This window comes from Archocentrus centrarchus, chromosome 24 (genome assembly GCF_007364275.1).
Source record: "Archocentrus centrarchus isolate MPI-CPG fArcCen1 chromosome 24, fArcCen1, whole genome shotgun sequence".
Taxonomy (NCBI): Eukaryota; Metazoa; Chordata; class Actinopteri; order Cichliformes; family Cichlidae; genus Archocentrus; species Archocentrus centrarchus.
In genome coordinates, this window is record NC_044369.1 from 16,222,954 (window position 1) to 16,241,445 (window position 18,492).

The 18,492-nt window shown below is 42.1% G+C and overlaps 1 protein-coding gene across 1 annotated transcript in view; it reads right to left on the bottom strand.

The window, feature by feature from the left end:
• Positions 1–528: 528 nt before the first annotated feature.
• The window catches only part of rps6kc1 (ribosomal protein S6 kinase polypeptide 1), a 33,760-nt gene continuing 15,796 nt past the window's right edge, over positions 529–18,492 (bottom strand). Inside the window, exons 7-16 of the mRNA XM_030721091.1 lie at positions 17,928–18,350; positions 17,465–17,589; positions 17,168–17,266; positions 15,397–15,444; positions 14,649–14,781; positions 11,817–13,457; positions 10,651–10,740; positions 4,760–4,842; positions 2,911–3,006; positions 529–2,102 (exon numbers count right to left, since the gene is read on the bottom strand). Of these exons, the coding sequence (XP_030576951.1) occupies positions 2,001–2,102; positions 2,911–3,006; positions 4,760–4,842; positions 10,651–10,740; positions 11,817–13,457; positions 14,649–14,781; positions 15,397–15,444; positions 17,168–17,266; positions 17,465–17,589; positions 17,928–18,350 (2,840 nt within the window). The 3' untranslated portion in view covers positions 529–2,000. The remainder of the gene's footprint in view (positions 2,103–2,910; positions 3,007–4,759; positions 4,843–10,650; positions 10,741–11,816; positions 13,458–14,648; positions 14,782–15,396; positions 15,445–17,167; positions 17,267–17,464; positions 17,590–17,927; positions 18,351–18,492) is intronic.

The window sequence follows — 18,492 nt, forward strand, 5'->3', positions numbered from 1 at the left end:
TGGGGGGCTGTCATGCTTTTGGAGCCAGAGTCAAGTGGCCATTCAAGGAACTGCAGCTTTTGACTGTTTTTTTTTTAACCCCTGGAGCCTGATTGTCACACAGATGTAACCTCAGTAAAGTTTGCCTTTTACTGTACGACTGTGAAAACTGCTAATTGCAGTCCTGAGCGTACCTGTACACGCCCTCCTGCTTACGAATATTGTAGTGACCGTGTTAAATCACTATCGGAGGGGAGGAAAAATAGTAACTGCACCCAAAAAGGTCCCTTGCGTATTTGTGTCTGCTGGGTATTTACCATAGTGTGTGTGTGTGTGTGTGTGTGTTTGCATGTCTGTGTGCCGTCTCATATTACGGTCAACGTGACACCCAGCAGGAGTGACATCAGCTTTCTAGGAGTATCATCCGTCCAGTGGATAAGACAGGTTGTAGCCTCAGAACAAAAGACACACTCCCAGCTGCTTGCACTTAATCACTGTGAGTACGCGCGCACATACACACACACACACACAAAGCATCACTACTATACATGTGCTCATCCAGTTATGTTTATTGTTTTGCAGAGTGCACTGATACGACACTGACCACAGACAAGAGTGAGCATAAGAATAAGAAAAAACAATCTCATGTCACAGTAATGTTTATGTCTCATTAACAGGTGGAGTCTGAAGCTGGTCATTTACAGTTAATATGTATGGTACTGCAAAAACAGGGCGCAGCATCTACAGCTGAGTGATTATCTGAGTACTGATTAGACAAATGTATTAAATGTACTGAATATGGGCCAACATCTCTCAAAAGCCTTGTATGATCATATCTGATATATGGAGTGTCACCATAAAAATGTAAACCTGTCACTGGAGGCATTTCAAGATCAGCTTTAAGATATTTGTGGCAAGTTAGTAGATGTGTTGCTCAACCACAAAACACACACACATACACACACACACACACAAAAAAAAGATTTAACTGAGCCACAATGAGTGACACAGTTGGAGATGATGACAACTTTTGACACCTGGGTGTACCTTTTCCTTAGCACAGCGTCATTAAAAAGGTATATTTACATGATACAATTATTTATATAGATTTTTTTAATAGTATTAAATATCCTAATCCTACATGCACAAAATGCAGTGTTGTACAGCAGAGAGAAATTTCTCTGATATTCATAAAAACAACCTTAATAATCTGTAAAAGGGCTGGTTTTAAATGTGCAGTTCATGCCTTCTTTATTCTTTACAGAAAAGAAATGAGCACACAGGAAGAAGGCTTAAGCTCACAACTGGCCCTTTCAGAGTTATACTCTATCAAATAATTTCATCTCGTGATAAGTAAATTCTTCATATCAACAGCACCACTCAACTCATATCACTTAAGTATTTTGCTCATTCACCTTGCATAGTGTCTGTCTGTTTTACATTTACTTTTCTTGGGCTGGTCAGCAGAAAAATGATTTCACAAAAGAAGTAGGCTTCCAGATCACAGCAACACAGCCTCACATCAGCTAAACTCTGTGGGCTCCGTGAGGAATGATCTAAGTGTCGTAGATGGAAACAAACTGAGCGTATTGCACATGGGGTTTTTATGAAAGGTACCTTAAGTCAGTCAGTTTGAGTGGTTAACTTACAGTACTTAATGAGGGAACAGAAATGTCACCTCTCACTCTCAGTTATATCATTTTGGCTTACAGCTACTGTATGCAGAGTGTAAATGCAACAGTGTTGCAGCGATCATCACTCCATACAAACACTTACTGCATAAATTATTGCACCGCACATGTTAAAGTGTTCCCTGCACCAAAAGTTACACAGTAAATGAGATAAAGAAGTGAGCACTGTACAAACATCTGCTTGGCAAAAATCAGACATGGGGACTGCGTGGCCGGAGATCAAAGTTCAATTTACTATATTTCTATTTGTGTGTTCGGTCAGAAGGAAGTCAACTGGGAACAGCTGCTTTTTCCTCAGCGTGTAACTCAGGTTTCCACAGTGCTGCCAGTCTATTTGGGCCACTCCACTGTGGCAAAGAAGGGGTGGGATTTGATATCATCCACGCCTCCCACACCTGCCCCCAGTCTCTCTGTTGGGTTGTACTGGAGCAGCTGCACAGGAGGACAGGATAGAAAAAGCAAAACATATTAATTAATCACATTAATAACTGAAATGACACAAATCATATTATGAAAGCCTTTCTCAAACAGTGAGTTAAAAACAGTCCATCTGGCAGTTTCACACTAATATAGCATATAAAAGTATAGCACTGAATTGCATATGATGCATTGTAAGCACTGAAACCCAGATATAAGGCAGGTCCGATAAACATCAGTTTCACAGTTTAAAAAGAGGACAGTATACAGTCTGTATATGCTGTCACCTTCTAAGCACAGCCACACTGGATTACCACTAGATTTATGCTACATTAAGCAGAGAGAAATCCAGGCTAACCACATTAATATACATCTAAAGATTACCAGTTCTGAGGATTTACAATTAGCTTTAAGATATTAGCATGGTGCCAGTGGTGTTATTAAGGACATGTCCATCATAAGTAGTGTATGTTTATCTGCCATAATCTGTCTGACAAATACATAATGTATATTCTAATCATTTAATGAAGTTACAGTGAGATTTGGCTTTTATTTTCAAATTCAGAGACCTCATTGTTGAATCTTTGCAGCACTTTTCAGAGATTACTAACAATGATTGTACACTTCTGGTGGAAATTATCAGTGGGTTTTAGCCCATTTTTCTCCTCTGTTTTTGCTGCATACTAATCACTACCGCTACTATAGAAAATTATTTACTATTCTTCGTTTCCCCTGGGAAAACCCTTCCAAACACCCCTTTAGGAGAGGGAAATCTAATTCTGTCTCTAACATATAAGTTACTAGCAGCACAGCAGACTCTCACCTGCTCCAGCAGAGATCTGGCCTCGTCCGAAACGGACTCGGGGATGTTGAGTGCTGTGTGACGACCAATTCCTGCTGGATGGCAGCGCAGCAGAGACTGTGCAGAGGGAAGGAGTAGTGGAAAGAAGGGAGACAGATAAGCATCATGTAAACACACAGAATATACGGACACCCGCAGAGCACAAGTCAATGTCAAAGCACCGAGACTGGACAAATAGGGAGGAGATCAGAGAGCCTGAGCACCTGAAACAACACTGATCCCACCAACTGCAACAAGCTAATGATTTCACCACTGTTGCTCTTCCTTGGATCTGTCCCTGTGTGTGTCACAGAGAGTGAAAATCACAGAAGAAAAAAAAAGAAAACGGCAAAAACATTATTGTTTTTGGTTAGTTTGTTCTTCGTTTACACAGAGCAAGCTTAGTGGACGGGACAGCAGCTGATCACCGGTAAATACGAAACATCTTTATTTGTTTTGTGAGGTAAATCTGACTAGGTCAAACTGTCAGTTCACTCACAGGAAAATAAAGCAAAACTAATCCCACAAGTGAGACAAAGTAAGCAGAAGATCTCCAAATGCTTTCCTAACCACAGAATATAGCCCTATTGCTGAAATAATTGACAATAATGACTGTAATCGCTACATGTTGTAATAGCACTTCTCTCAGCACATCTTCACTGACAGACAGGAAACGTTAGAACAAAGTGTGTGCAACAAGCAAAAGCCTTAAACTGTGTGTGTTGGGGGGGGGGGGGGGGGGGGGGGGCTGTGTGTTATTTTTCCAACAGTTACGTTGGTTGGCTCTCGCTCTCTCTCTCTCCTGATACGTGCTGCAGGAGTTCTGGCTGCGTTCCTAGCCGCAGTCAAGACTGCTCCAGGCAAGATCTTATCCTGCAAGGATCATGAGACACTATGTGTGCCTGTGTGTGTGTATCCTTGCCAGGACTGTACCAAGACATAATCATCAAAGGAGACATCTGTGTCACTGAGTTTTTCTTTGTTTATTTATTTGTTTTGTTTTTTTACCCAGGTAAGTAGCTGTGTATTGTTCCACATAATGGCACTAACCTAACACCCTGACTCATGTTTGGGCCACTGGAAAAAAAAAAAAAAACAAACAAAAAAAAAAACGCTGACAGCTGATATGAAAATATGCCCACTGGCAATCAGTTAGAATTTATTCAAATTTAATAGACAATGAAAAATTGAAGGGACGCTCTGCACCTGCACTGGGTGTTTGTGCTTGCAACCGTGTGCGAATCTGTCCTTCAAGAGAGCAGCAAGTTATAATTAGCATGTTTGTGTACATGTATAACAACTGAAAATGTTATCTGTTGTCTTCAAAACAAAAGGGTCTGAGAGTCTCCCCTTCCTCCCAAGCCTGTCTTAAAAGAAGGTCCCCTCTGATCCTGGACCAGCCGAGCTGCAGCACCTTGAGAGTTGCCCTGGTCTTCACCTTCCGCGGCGATCTAAGGTCGGTGTGCTCCAAGCCCAGCTCTGCTCTAGGAGCCAGCAAAGAGGCCCGGGGAGAGCTGACCCCATGGCCCAGCAGATGGAGCTCAGGCTGGGGGAGAAAGTCACACCGACACCCCTGGCACTCCCCGAGAACCAGAGTAAGAGACTGCAGCCAAGACGCACCTCACACAAACACGCACACACCAAAACAACAACCTCCACCTACTCAAACACATACAGACACGCGCGCAGAATCACACACAACCTGGCACGACCATAAAGAGTGTGAGAGAGTTGAAAGCCAAGACACCTACAGACATCCCACAACACCTTCGCAACAAAGATAAAAAAAACAAAAAAAACAAAAAAACAGTTTTTGTACTTTTTGACTCACCATGCCTGTCAGGAGTTCAAATAGGATGGCGCCCAAACTCCACCAATCACATGATGCCGTCTCCTCACCAATACCTCCCACCTCTGAAACAAGAGCAAGAGGAGAGAGACAGAGATAATCAATAAATTAAAAAGCAGAGATATCATCTGTGTGTGGGAGAAGAACTCAGGTAAGAAGAATAAACTAGTGACGAATGTGAAATCAGAAAATAATCAAACATGTAGAAGTGAAGTCACTGACCTCAAGCCTACAACTTTAAGGATCTTGGTTTTAAGCCACTGTTTCTGAGTAACAACTTGGATTAATATTTCCCTCAATTGTTGCAATCAATTCAAAATGAGCACAAAATGTGGCCACACACACACACACAAAGTGTGTCTCATAAAAGGGTGATTTGCATAATAAAAAGCAGTTAAATTGAGGAAACCGTCTGTGCTGCAACTTCACGCCATCTGCATGACCTGACCTCAAACACAAACACACACGTACATTCATGCAACACACACATACACATACACATACACATACACACACACACACACACACATCAAGAAATATAAAGCAGGGACACTTGAGAAAGAGAGAAAACAAAACAGTAAAACGTGTTCATTCTTCTTTACTCCCACATTTTTTAGTTCAGCTCAAGGCTAAAACTAATGACGTCAGCTCATTTGCAGAAAAAAAAAATCTTCAATTATTTAATTTGTTCTGTAAAATGTCAGAAACCAGTAGGAAACTGTTTCCTATTTTACTTAAACCCAATGTCATTTTGTGTTTTTTCTATTATAAAAGTCCAGACATAATTTCTTTTGCTCAAAATATGACAGAAACAAGTATTAAAGGGCCATGTAGTTAAAGCCTTATCACAGATGATGACTGGCTAAGTTTGTGCCTTATGGTTAAGTCTTAGACTCTATACAGTTTCACACACACAAACACATCTACAAACATGTAGGGACTACAAACACCTCCCAAGTTAAACATCTCGTGGGAAGTTTATTTGCTTCTCTATCCGGCTCTCCATCCAAACAATCATGGGCATAAGTGTGATCTACAACCAATCTGAGAGCCACCTTGATTTAGGGCTCCACAGTATGAGTCTAAGACACAGAACAAGAGTGACACTTGTTTGCAAAAGTCAAGCGTGTACAGCAGTTCCATTGGGTACCAGATGGCCTCTTGTGCCACTTAGTGTCCCTCTCCTCTGCAGTCCAGAGGGAGGGGGTCTGGCCACCCACAGGGCCGGGACCTAGGGTCACGGCCGTGTGTGCCCAGGGACCAGGCTCCTCAGCTGGAGGAGCATATTAGACAAAGACCCCTCATCTCCTGGAGGCTGCCGGGAACTCCAGGGGCCTGTGCAGCTCTCTTGCAGCCAAGGTTAGAGAGGGCTATGATACGACTTGCATGTTTCGTATACACACACACACACACACACATAAACTCACACACACACACATAAACTCACAAACACATGCGCGCACACAGTCAACTGAGCAACCAGTCTTCAGGGCTCCCCAGGACTACTGTTTTGACAGCCAAGGAGAGAAGATTGTCATTGAACGGACCAGTGATACCTGTGTAGTTATGAGCTGGAGGGAAAATACTGGACACGCACACACACGCACACGTCTCAGAGCAAGGTCGATGTCATCACAATGGATTAATGTCTAAGGAGCTGCAGGGAGAGTACAGTGAAGCTGGCTACACTTACCGCTCTGTCAGAGCGAGGCAGGAGAAAGGGAAATGCAGAAAGAGAGGAGCATGGGAGAATTAACTGCATCCACAGGCCATGGGTCATGAAAAGCCCACTGTTACAGTCTGCTACATGATGTGTAAATTTTCCAAATGGAACATACCTAAACTAACTTTGCATTGTATTTCTTCAATAGCTCATAAAAAAAAAAAAAAGAAAAGAAAAAAATAACAGAATTCTAAGACTAAAGGCTCCAACGCGACAACAATACACTTTGTTCACCTCATGGCCTCTTCTTCTTCCCTTTCCCTTCAACAATGAAGTTCCCTCCTACTGTGTATCTTAATCACACTCCATCTCCACCCTCCTGGGGGCCATAAGGAACTTTCTCTCTTCTCCTCTCGGTCTGACTTCCCTAAAAACCTAACCGACAGTATTACCAAAAGAGGAAGTCAAGTATATGCAGGTAGGAAGTAAGGAAGGATTGATGTTTGATGTTCCAAGGCAAGGCGAGCACAATGTGTAAAGGATCTCTCAACAACATAAAACATAGAGATGTAGACAAGACATACAACGCATGAATATATATATATGAAAAGATTACAATATCAAAAGATAAGATGAAACCACAAAGAAACACAGGTATTTTCCACAGCATGCATGAATCGAGTCCCTGGATCCAGGAGAGAATTTAAATCCACATTCGCTTTTACATTTTCTTGAGAATGAAGAGAAAAAAAAATCTCCCAATTTTTCTTCCATGTATGTTTGCAAATATGTGACTAAAAGTGTCCAGTTTTGCCCTGCACCACGATGATAAATACTCTTTTGAAAACTCCTAATCACTTCTGAGTTTGTCCAAAAAAAATAAAATCATAGCTCTTTGACTAATCCCCATGACAAGCAAACAACCCAAGCATACCACACGACTTCTTTGGTGGATGTAAAAAAAAAACCCAACAAAGTATCTTAGGATGGCGTTGGGCCACCACCTGCAAAGCTTTAATGCACCGTGCGGCTGATTCTACAAGTCGCATAAACTTTACTCTCATATAATCTCTCATTTAGTGTTTTGATGACACTGGTCCAGAGCGCTGTAAAACATGTGGATCCAGTTGATTTTAGCTTTGCTGAGATCTGGTAGCTGTGACGACCACAGCGTCAAAGGATGAAGATCATCACTCCAAACAGCTTTGCAGTGAAGCTTCCTTCCTTCTAAGCACTCTTTTTCACCTGCGTGTATATAATGGGCATAAAAACTCAATCTCCCTGTTTAGGTCTCAGCCTGGGGAAACATAAAGAGCTGAATTATTTTACACACATGAAAATGTGAGAACTGGACTAATGGCCTTGTCATTCTGAATAAGTCCTCTGATCTGACTTCTCAGAGCAACATACTAAGACTTTGTCCTGGTGAGACAATCCAGAAGACATAATCTAGAAGTGACTGCTGGACAAATCTGCAACTGTCTAAATGCAGCCCAGAGTTCATGTCCATATCAAGATTTCTGGCATATTTACAAGCAGAGTAAATCGATTCAAATACTAAAGCAGAAGTACTGTAAGGCTTCAGGGTGCATGTTCTTCTTTGTATAACCTTTCAAAATAATGAGATGCTGGCTTGATGACAAAAGGAGAACTAAACTTTAACTTCAATCAGTTCACGCGTGGCTGAGCAGGTAAAAGGATTTAAAGAAAAAACAAACCAACAGTGGTTATGATGATCATGTCCTCAGGAACTGCCTTGTCATCTCAGAGAGGAAGAATATTTAATTTCCCTTTTCTTAGACATTGAAGACAATCAGTTTTGGCCGTGCTTCCTTCTCAACAGAACAATAAACAATTCCCATTTCTGGTCAAGTTAGGTCGTGTTCTCACAAAGGCTTTTTTTTTTTTTTTTTCTTATCAGGAACAAAACATTAGCCATCTGATGTTTATCAGTAATAAAAAAAAATGGTGAGAAAATAAATAAGCAGAAGTGCTGGACAAACGGATTAATTGCCCTGCTGCCGATGCATTTTCCAAGAACGCTCCTGTGTTTTTTGGGTGTGAATGTGTGTTATTTAAAAACATGTTTCTCTCCTTCTGACTGACACACACACACACGCATGCACGCACGCACGCACGCACACACACACCAGGCCCCCTGCTAGCTTTCTGGCAAACAGTCATAAATCTGTCATCAGGAATGAAGCCATCGCATGAGTTGACCCTGTCTGGATAAACAGCAATACATAACAAGGGCAGGAGAGACACACACACACACACACACACACACACACACCAACCTCCGCGTAAGTGTGTGTTCAGATACATCTAAAGACATATGCATTTCCATGATGCATGGAGTCTGCAGCTATGAAATAAATAAAGGAGACAAAGTGTGCGACAGCCTTTACTTGTTAATGTGTGTTTATGGATGAATTTTAAATAAAGATGGGACAGATGATGAGACCCTAGAAAAAGAGAGAAAGTTGCTAGTGTTTGAGTAGGACAGTCAATACATGTCGAAGTGGGCTTTTCACTTAACAGCAGCATATTACACCCCCTGTTGGCAGCTAATGGGCATTACGTCCTTCGATTCACATGGGATCCACTTGTTTGACTAAGGAGACCTTTCACACCTGGACCGAGGTGGGTTTCATTTCAGCTCAGTTCACTGGGCAGCTGCCTTCATCAACAGCATTCAACACTTTTTTTTTTTTTTTGCTGTAAAATATTTTGGATATATGGCATGAATTACACTAATGTGATCCAGACTGCAAAATCCTGCTGGGTTTAATTGTTTCAGGAGGAATTATAGGTGATGTGTAACAGTTACATAAAGTCAAGTTGTCATTATTTTGTCATCTCCTGCTCCTCTTAACATCCACAGACACTGTGTCTAGGATGGGTTATGCTTGGGATTATTATTTAAACAAATATTTACAGTTTTTAGTTTATTTACAGTTTTATGTCATTTTGAATGAAAAAAATTTCTGTTTTTGACAGCTGTTTAGATCAAATATGGCACATGAAAAACTTCTTTTAATGAGGCCATTTTTATTGGATAAGCATCTTCCACATATTACTGTTTACCCAGCAAACCCACATTTGAGACTAGTGTAAAAATTCATATTGCTTAAAATAACTGGAGAAAAATGAAAATAAACAAGTGGCGTGTCTCTGCTCAGCACTTGGAGTTTAAACTACGTTAGACATCATTCACTACACATACGTCTCAAAATGTATGCACTTCTATTAGTAAGCTGTTAAACAAGCTGTTGCCAAGGGAATAAAAATGAACACTTTGGATATTAAAGAGAGCATTTGTTGCTTTCAGATTTATTACAAAAGTGAGACACTGTACGTTCTAGACAAAAGCAGGATTTAAATCTGAAGTGACCTTCCTGACTTGAGAGAGAGGATGAATATGAAAGAATAGCTAAATATAAGTGTGTGGGAGAGTGAATGGGTGTGAGGGTCATTGTGCGTGTCTCAGAATGCATCCAGTGTTTTCAACTAGCCGCTAAAACATTTTGAGAAGATTAAACACATCAACCATACTCTGTCCAACAGCCTTAGTGTGAAGCCATATACTTAAAGAACCCATATATTAGATGGCAAACACACACACACACACACACACACACTCTGAAGTGCTAAGTAGGGACTTGGTGCTGTTGTCTAGCACCAGTTTGTTTTAGGCAGCTTTTAAACAGCATGCCAGAGCTGCCACAAGCCGACTGGGGCTGCAACACACAGGGATGCCACACTACTGGTTGACTGTTGCACAACAGCGCACTCTACAGGACATCAGAACTACTACAACGAGAGCCATCATCTCGCACGAGGGCAAAGAGTTTAAAAAAAAAAAAAAAGAGAGATTTAATTTATCCTTAATATACTGACTAATGTGAGACATGAATACAATGTAAGACACCACTGTCAGGAAGTATAGTCTGGGACCTTTAACCTCATAAAACATTTATCTACATTTATTTTATTACAGTTAATTTTTCCATATTTTACTGTGGATATAAAAGTCTTATGGTGCTGGGAATTAACAAATGTGTGCATATATAATTAACTGCAAATATACCCATTAACTGATAAAAATTCATAAAAAAATTAGGCTTCTATTAATAAACACAGAATGAGAAGCTCAAAGGTAGAGAGAATAAATAGAAAAGTGTATTGAAATGTTTCTATATCTCACCTGGTGCGCAGTACATATTGGCAATGGCCTCTTTGTCGCAGGATTCCTCCACATCACTCCAGCTACAGAAGTAGGTAAGCTGAACGTGACCTAAGAAGAGAGGAAACAGTGACCAACTCGGAGTCTGTTAAACATCCATGTAATGTTCTGCCTCTCATCAAACCCACACAGTCAAGTGTCACCCAGACACTCAACTTTTCAAACTGTTTACCCCACCTTTAGAGCACTTCCTTCTTCCATTCTTTTCTGCCGCTCTACATCCCTCTGTGAACTTTTCAAGCACACAGCCCCAGCGATTACTCCTGTTTAGCGGGTACCCGTTAACGCTATCATTAGAACTAATGGTGTCATTAGGTAGCCGTGGCCATTAGCCTGGGCTAGCCAGACTGATGCACCACACTAGGCCGTTGATGGGCCCTTTAGAACAATAATTACCACCAGGGAGACGAAAACAGCCACTCAGCTAATTAGATGCTTGTTGATAACGAGGTGGAGAGAGATGATTGTAGGACGACAAAAGAAGAAGTTGAGGGGGAATCTGTGACCTCATGGTAAAACAACGCTTTCCCTTCTTCAGAGACTTCATTCTGCTAAACAGATTAGATCACGGTTGACTGGCAAAAGCTGTGGACTGTATCTTTACAATACAAGTTATCTAGTTTAGGAGGGGGGAAAATTGCAAATTAAACATGATGTCCATTATATACAGTAGCAGCTTGACAGTGATTTACTTTTTTTTTTTTTTTTTTTTTAAACCTGGTGTGGTCTAGCCTCTGGATTGATTTATACCTCCACCATGAAGTGACAGGAATAATGCCTTGGCGTAGCTGTTACCGGAGGTTTGGATCCACTTGGTGCACTAAATTAATTATTAACATTCTGTAACTAAACTGTACATTGTAACTTATAACGAGAGCTTGCTTTCTTTCCTTATTAAACATTACTCTATTACTCCTTAGCAGCTTTGAGGGAAATATTCTAAGAACACTGTGTAAATGTGCATTTTCTTTCTTATTTGTCAGATTTTTCAGGACAGAATAAATACAGAACAGATCTAAACAAAACCCATAGCACAATTAAATAGAGGAGTCTTACTAACGAAAACTTAATTACGTATAAAGGGTATGGGTTTTATATATATTAAAAATAAAACAAGAAGGCCTAACCTTGGTGGTCAAGCAGGATGTTATTGGGATTTAGGTCCCGGCAGACGATGCCTTCTTGGTGCAGAGAATCCAAGGCTGTCACCATCTCTACTGCCCAGCATCGTACAAACTCCTCTGGGATACGAGCTTGGGAAGCAGCCAGCGACAGCTTGTCCAGCTCGGCAAACAGCCGCGATACTTCTTTATCAAATTCGCTACCACCTGTATTACTAATAACTCTTGATGATTCGCCATCAAGTTCTAATAAATTCTCAACCACTCCACAGGCCTCAGTCCCATTTGTGACCAAGTCAGAGCCTGTGCTGCTTGGAACCAAGTCTGTGTTTACTCTTGCACTGGGCTCTAGTTTTTCACTATGAGAGTCAGTGTCTGGAATGCCTGTGTCAAGAGGGAGGTCATTATTTTGGCATTCAGGGCGGACAAACACTTTGTCAGAAGTCTCTTGTCCCAATGCCAGACTGTAGTCATCTAACAGTGAGTTGAACGGAGATGGAGACGCAACACTGGTGTCACAAGTTGCAGAGGCTGTACATAAAGATGAAAGGTCCTGCTCCAGTGGCTGTTCATCCTCTTCCTCAGGCTGGCTAGGAAGCTGTAAAACATCAGGTTGGATAAACTTTTGAGGAGAGGCCGTGACCTCAAGGCCGAGACACACTCCTGAAGTCTCTAATTCTTCCTGTAAAGCATCTACAGTCCCACTCATTACGGGAAGGTTGACCAAAAGGTCTGGTGGATGCCCCTCATCCTCATCTACTGCTTCTTTAAATGAGATGACCGGCACTGACTCGTTGGAGGCTTTATCACTACAGTCCAACCCCCAAAGATCCAACCCAGGACCTTTGACCTCCTGAGCCAGCTCTGGAAGATCCTCAGAGACACCTGAATCCAGGTTGGATGTAGAAAAGACAGGGACTTGCTTATGAGAAGGGCGCTGCTCTCCTAAGTCAAGGCATGTCACCTCGCTTGCACTGTCTTTGCTGTCAATTCGAAAAAACTCCATTGGCGTGTTCTTAGACTCATCCAAAGACATAGGCACAGCAGGGGAACTTAAAGGACTAAAGACTTCATTGTGATCCTGTTCCTCACTCCGGTTTTGATCACTGTCTTGGGCGTGGCCACTTTTGTCAGACAACTCACTGAAGAAGCCAAGTTCCTGAGAACTGATTGGTGAAGAGAGGCTTTCATTGCTTAGAAGCGAGCGGCTACGTGAGGATGTGGTGGTCGTTGCATTGGGCACCTCTAATGACAGCATTTCCTGCTCACTCTTCTCTTCCTCCTCCTGCAGTGCATCTGGTTCTAACTTATCTTGTTCATACTCATTGCAAAGTGTCAAATAACTGTTGGTGCATTCTTCTTCAGAGGTGGCTCCAGAGTCTGTTTGTTCAACAAGCCTGGGAGGGAGGACGCTTTTAGGGGGAGAAGTAAAAAGGTTCCCTGGTTCTTTCTGCAGCCCAGAGACTGACTCTGAATCAGCAACAGGCCCCGAATCACAACTGGCTGAACCTACATCCAGCTGTGGCATGGTATGCTGTGGAGAGTGCACAGCAGTTGTGTGGCTCTTCTGAATGAAAGGGATGTCAAAGCTGTCCTCTGGGCTGAAATTATGCATGTATTTTCCAATATGAGACCACAGTTTCCCACCTACAGATGAAAGAAACAGGGGTATCAGAAGAGGAACTAAGGGTGCAGACATAAAAGGAAATTAGCTAGATAATCACATTCTTTTTCTGCTTTATGAACTTAGCAACTTGACTTGTGTTCATGATAACAGTTCTATAGATTCTCTATGGGGTTCAGGTCAGGTAAGTTGGCTGGCTAAATCATCAGACTGCAGAAATTTCACACTGAACTTCAAACACCTTCCACCCTGTGTCTCTATACTCTTCCTCCAGGCTTTACTTTAAATTTATGGCTACCCATTACCTAGTTCATTTTTAACTGAACTAGGTAATGGGTACCTAGTTCATTTTTAACTGAACTAGGTAATGGGTACCTAGTTCATTTTGCTCAGTTGGAAACACTTGACACCATTTTTCAGATGTCTCGCCTTTCTGCACATGAAAACACTGCATCAGAAAAACAAACAAACAAAGCAGTTACGCACACACATACACATATGCACAGCACACACAGCTGTAGTGTAAGTAATCGGAACCAACATCTGTTGTGTGTGATGAGAATGAATACGAAGTTCACAGTGATGATAATGATAGCGGGGCAGCTCGATGGCTTAGAAAGTAAAACCATCCACATGTTGTTTTGTCCAATGTCACTCAGGTCGCTGCCTCGTTCCTTCTGCCCGTTCACCCTCATTCAGCCCATCAACTGCCTCCATGTTAAAAGAACAGAATACTATAGAAGTAGGAGTATTCCTGGATTTTCCATATCACAGAAGTGGGTCATAACAGTAGAAAAAAAATGTTTCTGATTGCCTTTATCAAATCCTGCTGAACATCCCCATATGAAATTCAATACTGTCCACTAATATTAGCACAGGATGGTTATGGAGTACACCAGATTGAATAGGTTACAGGGCATTAAAAAATATGGCTGCCATTTCATTGTATGCACTCACCCACACACACAGTCTACACACACATCCTAGAGTGAGTGCGATGTAAGGATGCCCAGGTGTTGGCATAGCTAATGAAGCGTGGTGCCACCTGGTATTCAGAATAATGACCTGTGACACACACCCATCTCTATCAAACATCTGTCTGGAGCAAGGGCACAGAGGGGGGGGCAGGAGACCAGAGAATCAGGAGAAGGAAAGAGAGGTGGAAGTAAAGAAGACAAATGAGGGAAGATGAAAGATGGAAATGTGTCTTTTACCTTCAGCATACTGCAGCAGAAGAAAAACCGTGTCTTCAGAGATGACAAACTTTCTCAGCTGCACCATGTGCGGCACAGAGTGAGGCATGATGGTCCTTTTAGTCCGCCCACAGTCACTGCTTTTCCTCAGACCCTGCAATAAAAAAGTTTGAAGAGGTGAGTAATTAAAGGGAAAATATGCACTAATTTAAATAACATGCATTTAAGTAGAAAAATGGAAAAAGGAGGACATGAACAGGACGAGGAAGGTTTGCATTTAGGTTGTGTGAGGAATGAGGCGTGTTAAAAAAAAAAAAAAAAAAAAAAAAAAAAAAAGAAAAGAAAAAGGAAGAAAGAAAGAACATGTGGCAAAGGAGAAACTTCCCATTAACAAGGTGCTAGTTATGCCCTGTGGCAACCCAAAGTCACTGGATTCATCAAGCTACATACAGCACAAGAGCCGCACACAAATCTATCAGCTCGACATGTAAAGTTCACATTGGGTGTGAGAGTGTGTAGGCATGCATGCACACGCGCGCGTGTGTGTAGTCATTTATGCCTGCGCGGTGTGTTGGCATCTGGCACACGTCTCACACCTGAGAGCAGAGGAGCTGACAGGGACAGGCCCATTAGAATCAATTACACCAGTCACACACAGGGGCTTCTGGCACACTTCACACTTACAGTCAGGACGACGAGGATGCAGAGCAAAACACACACACACGCACGTGCACACACACACACACACATATACACACACTAGACTTACTTTCAGGATGAAAGTCTCTTGTGTTCTCTTGTCCATGACCAAAAGAACCTGCCATGGAAGAGCGCCATTAATTGCTGAACATGAACAGATATACACACAGTCTAAGATGATATAGTGGTTATGTCCTTCAAAGCAGCTTTTTTTTTCTTTCAATGATTAGGTCAGGGCACACATAAGGTATACTGTGAGATTAATGTGAGTCCCTAAATTATACTAAATTTGCAAGACTATGTTGAATCGTGTTGTGCTGATCAAACTACAGTCTCAGTGATATTATACAGAAAAATAGGAATCAAGAGAGCTTCCAGAGATCATTTACAATTGGTGAGATAATATATGACTTTTTAATATTTTTGGATATTTTATAGATTTGCTGACAAATTATCAGCAAATCTGGTCATTCCTTGCAATCCTTAAAAGACATTCAGAACAAAGTGAGAGGCATTTATAACTGTTTATAGATAAGACTGAGCATCAACTTTAGAAAACACGTCTCTAAAACCACAGACCTATGCAGTTTGTCATAACAGAGGCAGTAATTATTAGCAGTGCCACCTCTAAATTGACAGATTTCAACAGAACGGGAGAGCACATCCTTTTTCTCATTTTATTTTCCTGGTCTTTCTCACTCCTCCTCTCCTTCTTCCTGAGATCTTCATTTTCTCCCTCTTCCCTCGTTCCTCCCTTCCTCTCTGACATCTCCATCGCTCGTTTACTCCCTCCCTGTCTCAGGGGAGAGCTTGAGCATATGTGTACGAACCAGTGTGTGTGTGTGTTTGTGTGTAGTGCGTGCGTATGTTTTGTGAGTGCGTTCTCTGCGTTCTCTCCGTGTGACCCTGACTGGGACCAAACAGGTGCAGGCTAAATGGATATGAATGGAGCAGTGAGTAAACAGAGTGGCGGTGCTAGCCAGGGTGCTAATATAATTAAGAAACAAACATCAGGGAAGGGGGGGGGGGGGGGGTTAGTAGGGCTGGGTGAGGGGGCGGTGGTGGGGGCAGTAGGGTGAAGAGCTCTCTCCATCTGTCCCCTCTGTCCCCATTTAACGTAAAAGGAGGAAGGAGGAGGAGGAGGAGATAAGAGGAAAGAAAAAGCCACTGCTGGATAACTTCATCTTTGGTTGATGGCTTTTTTTTATGCCTCAAAGACTTCTGACATATTGTGTATTTTGGGTGCACCTCAGTGGAGTAACACATGTTGGTATTGTGACAACATTTTCCTTAGGGTTTGTTGTTGTGTGTGCATGCACGTGTGTGTGTGTGTGTGAGTGTGTAGGATGAGCATCATTGATTCAGTGTTGTGTGTGTCGCTCTCTGAGCTGCTTGCCAAGTCATTTCATGGCTGAGTGGAGAAGTTGCTTCGCCGGCAGCTGGTTGAGAGGACCAGCAACCCAAACTGACCTTGTGGTAGTCATAACTGATGCTAAACATACACACACTCAGCCCTTACCATACATCCAGTAAATCTACTGCGTTTTATTGCCCCTAATAAAAGAGATGGTCAAAGAAGTAAAGGACACACGAGGAAGAGAAATCTGGAGTTGGATACCATCCATATTCTGGGTCGAGGTATTCATTAAATTAACGAATGTCTGCTTGACCTGAGTGTAATTATTTGGTAAGAATCCTCCCAGTAAATGACATGAATTTAAATGTGTTCCCATTGCAGACTTGCTTGGTAGAAAAAAGGCAAACTGGTGATTGAGTGCATGAATGAAATTAATTCATAAAGTTTGCTTGCAAGATGCAACACTTGTGAACTGAAAACTTACCTTATCGATGACCCCTAACACCCTGTATGCACTCAGCTCCTCAGATGGACTCTGCTGCCCTCCTCTGCTCAAAGAAGAGCAGCACTGTACCCCAAAGGCCTTGAAAAGAAAAACTTTTCAGTGTTTTATACATATATAATTGAATCATTCGGTCAAAAGGATAAACTGCTTCGCTTTAATCATTACAAGGTTAGCGATGTCACAACATTTTCTGTGCATGAGGAACCCAGTGGATACATACATATAAAAGAACATAAGCCAGACAACATAAAAGCCAGTATTTCCCCTCCCACTCACCACTGTTTGTGTTGACCCTTGACCCATGTTGCTTCTCAGATACTGACTAGATATTTGCTCTGCACGCATCAGATATTCAGCAGTCTTCTTCTTCACGGCCTCTCGCCGCGTGGCACTTGGCTCACCTAAAAAAGGAGTAATCATAATCTTTCTTAAAGTAGTTTGTATAGAGTGGAGTTTAAAGTTTCTGTACTAGCACAGTATTTACATATAAGACAGAATGGTAATACTGTATCAGCCTATTAAGCAGCAGAGTATTTATGCTTTGATAGATGCATGAAAAGGTAAATCTCGAGCAAAATTTAAAAATGGAATTAAACAAAACAATACTGCTTCTGCACTTCAATAACTGCTAATCTCTGACTGAAAGTCAGCCTTCTAGGTGTGTCCCTGACCTCAAGTGTCACTCAACTTAAAACCACTGACTTATTAGAGAAGTTATTGAACTCTCAGTCAAACTAACCTTGGACACCTTGCAGCAGCAAGTCGACTCCACTGCGATAATATGAAAAAGCTGCCTGGTAGTCCTCTTCCTTCTCCTTTTGTACAGCAAAACAAATGAGCTCGCTGGCTTTGTCCAAGTAGTCCAAATTAACGTCCTTAAGGTTGCTGCCAGCGGCTTTTTTCAGGCTGCTGGAGAACAGTGGCGTTCGACCTGGCCAGCTGACCTCTGGGTTAGGGGCTGAGGACGCAGGGACTGGGGAAGGTGATGGAGTGCGACGTACATGCAGGGAGGGCAAGCGAGGGCTGCAGCTACTGCTAATGTTGGTGGCTCCCCCTTGTGGTTGGTTTGGGGAGGTGTGACCTGAGGCCATGCCATCATCCAACTCAGCCAAAGAGTCTGTATCCACTGCCAGGGAGGTCAGGTCACTGTCACTGGATGGGCCTGGGAAGAACAGAAATCCCAGGGTCATAACAGACATATTTAATAAATCCACATCTTTTTCTTCTCATGTTTTTAGCCGCTCCCAGAGCAGATGGTTCACTACACTACACTTCACTACATCCATGAAATCTTCTCTCTGGTC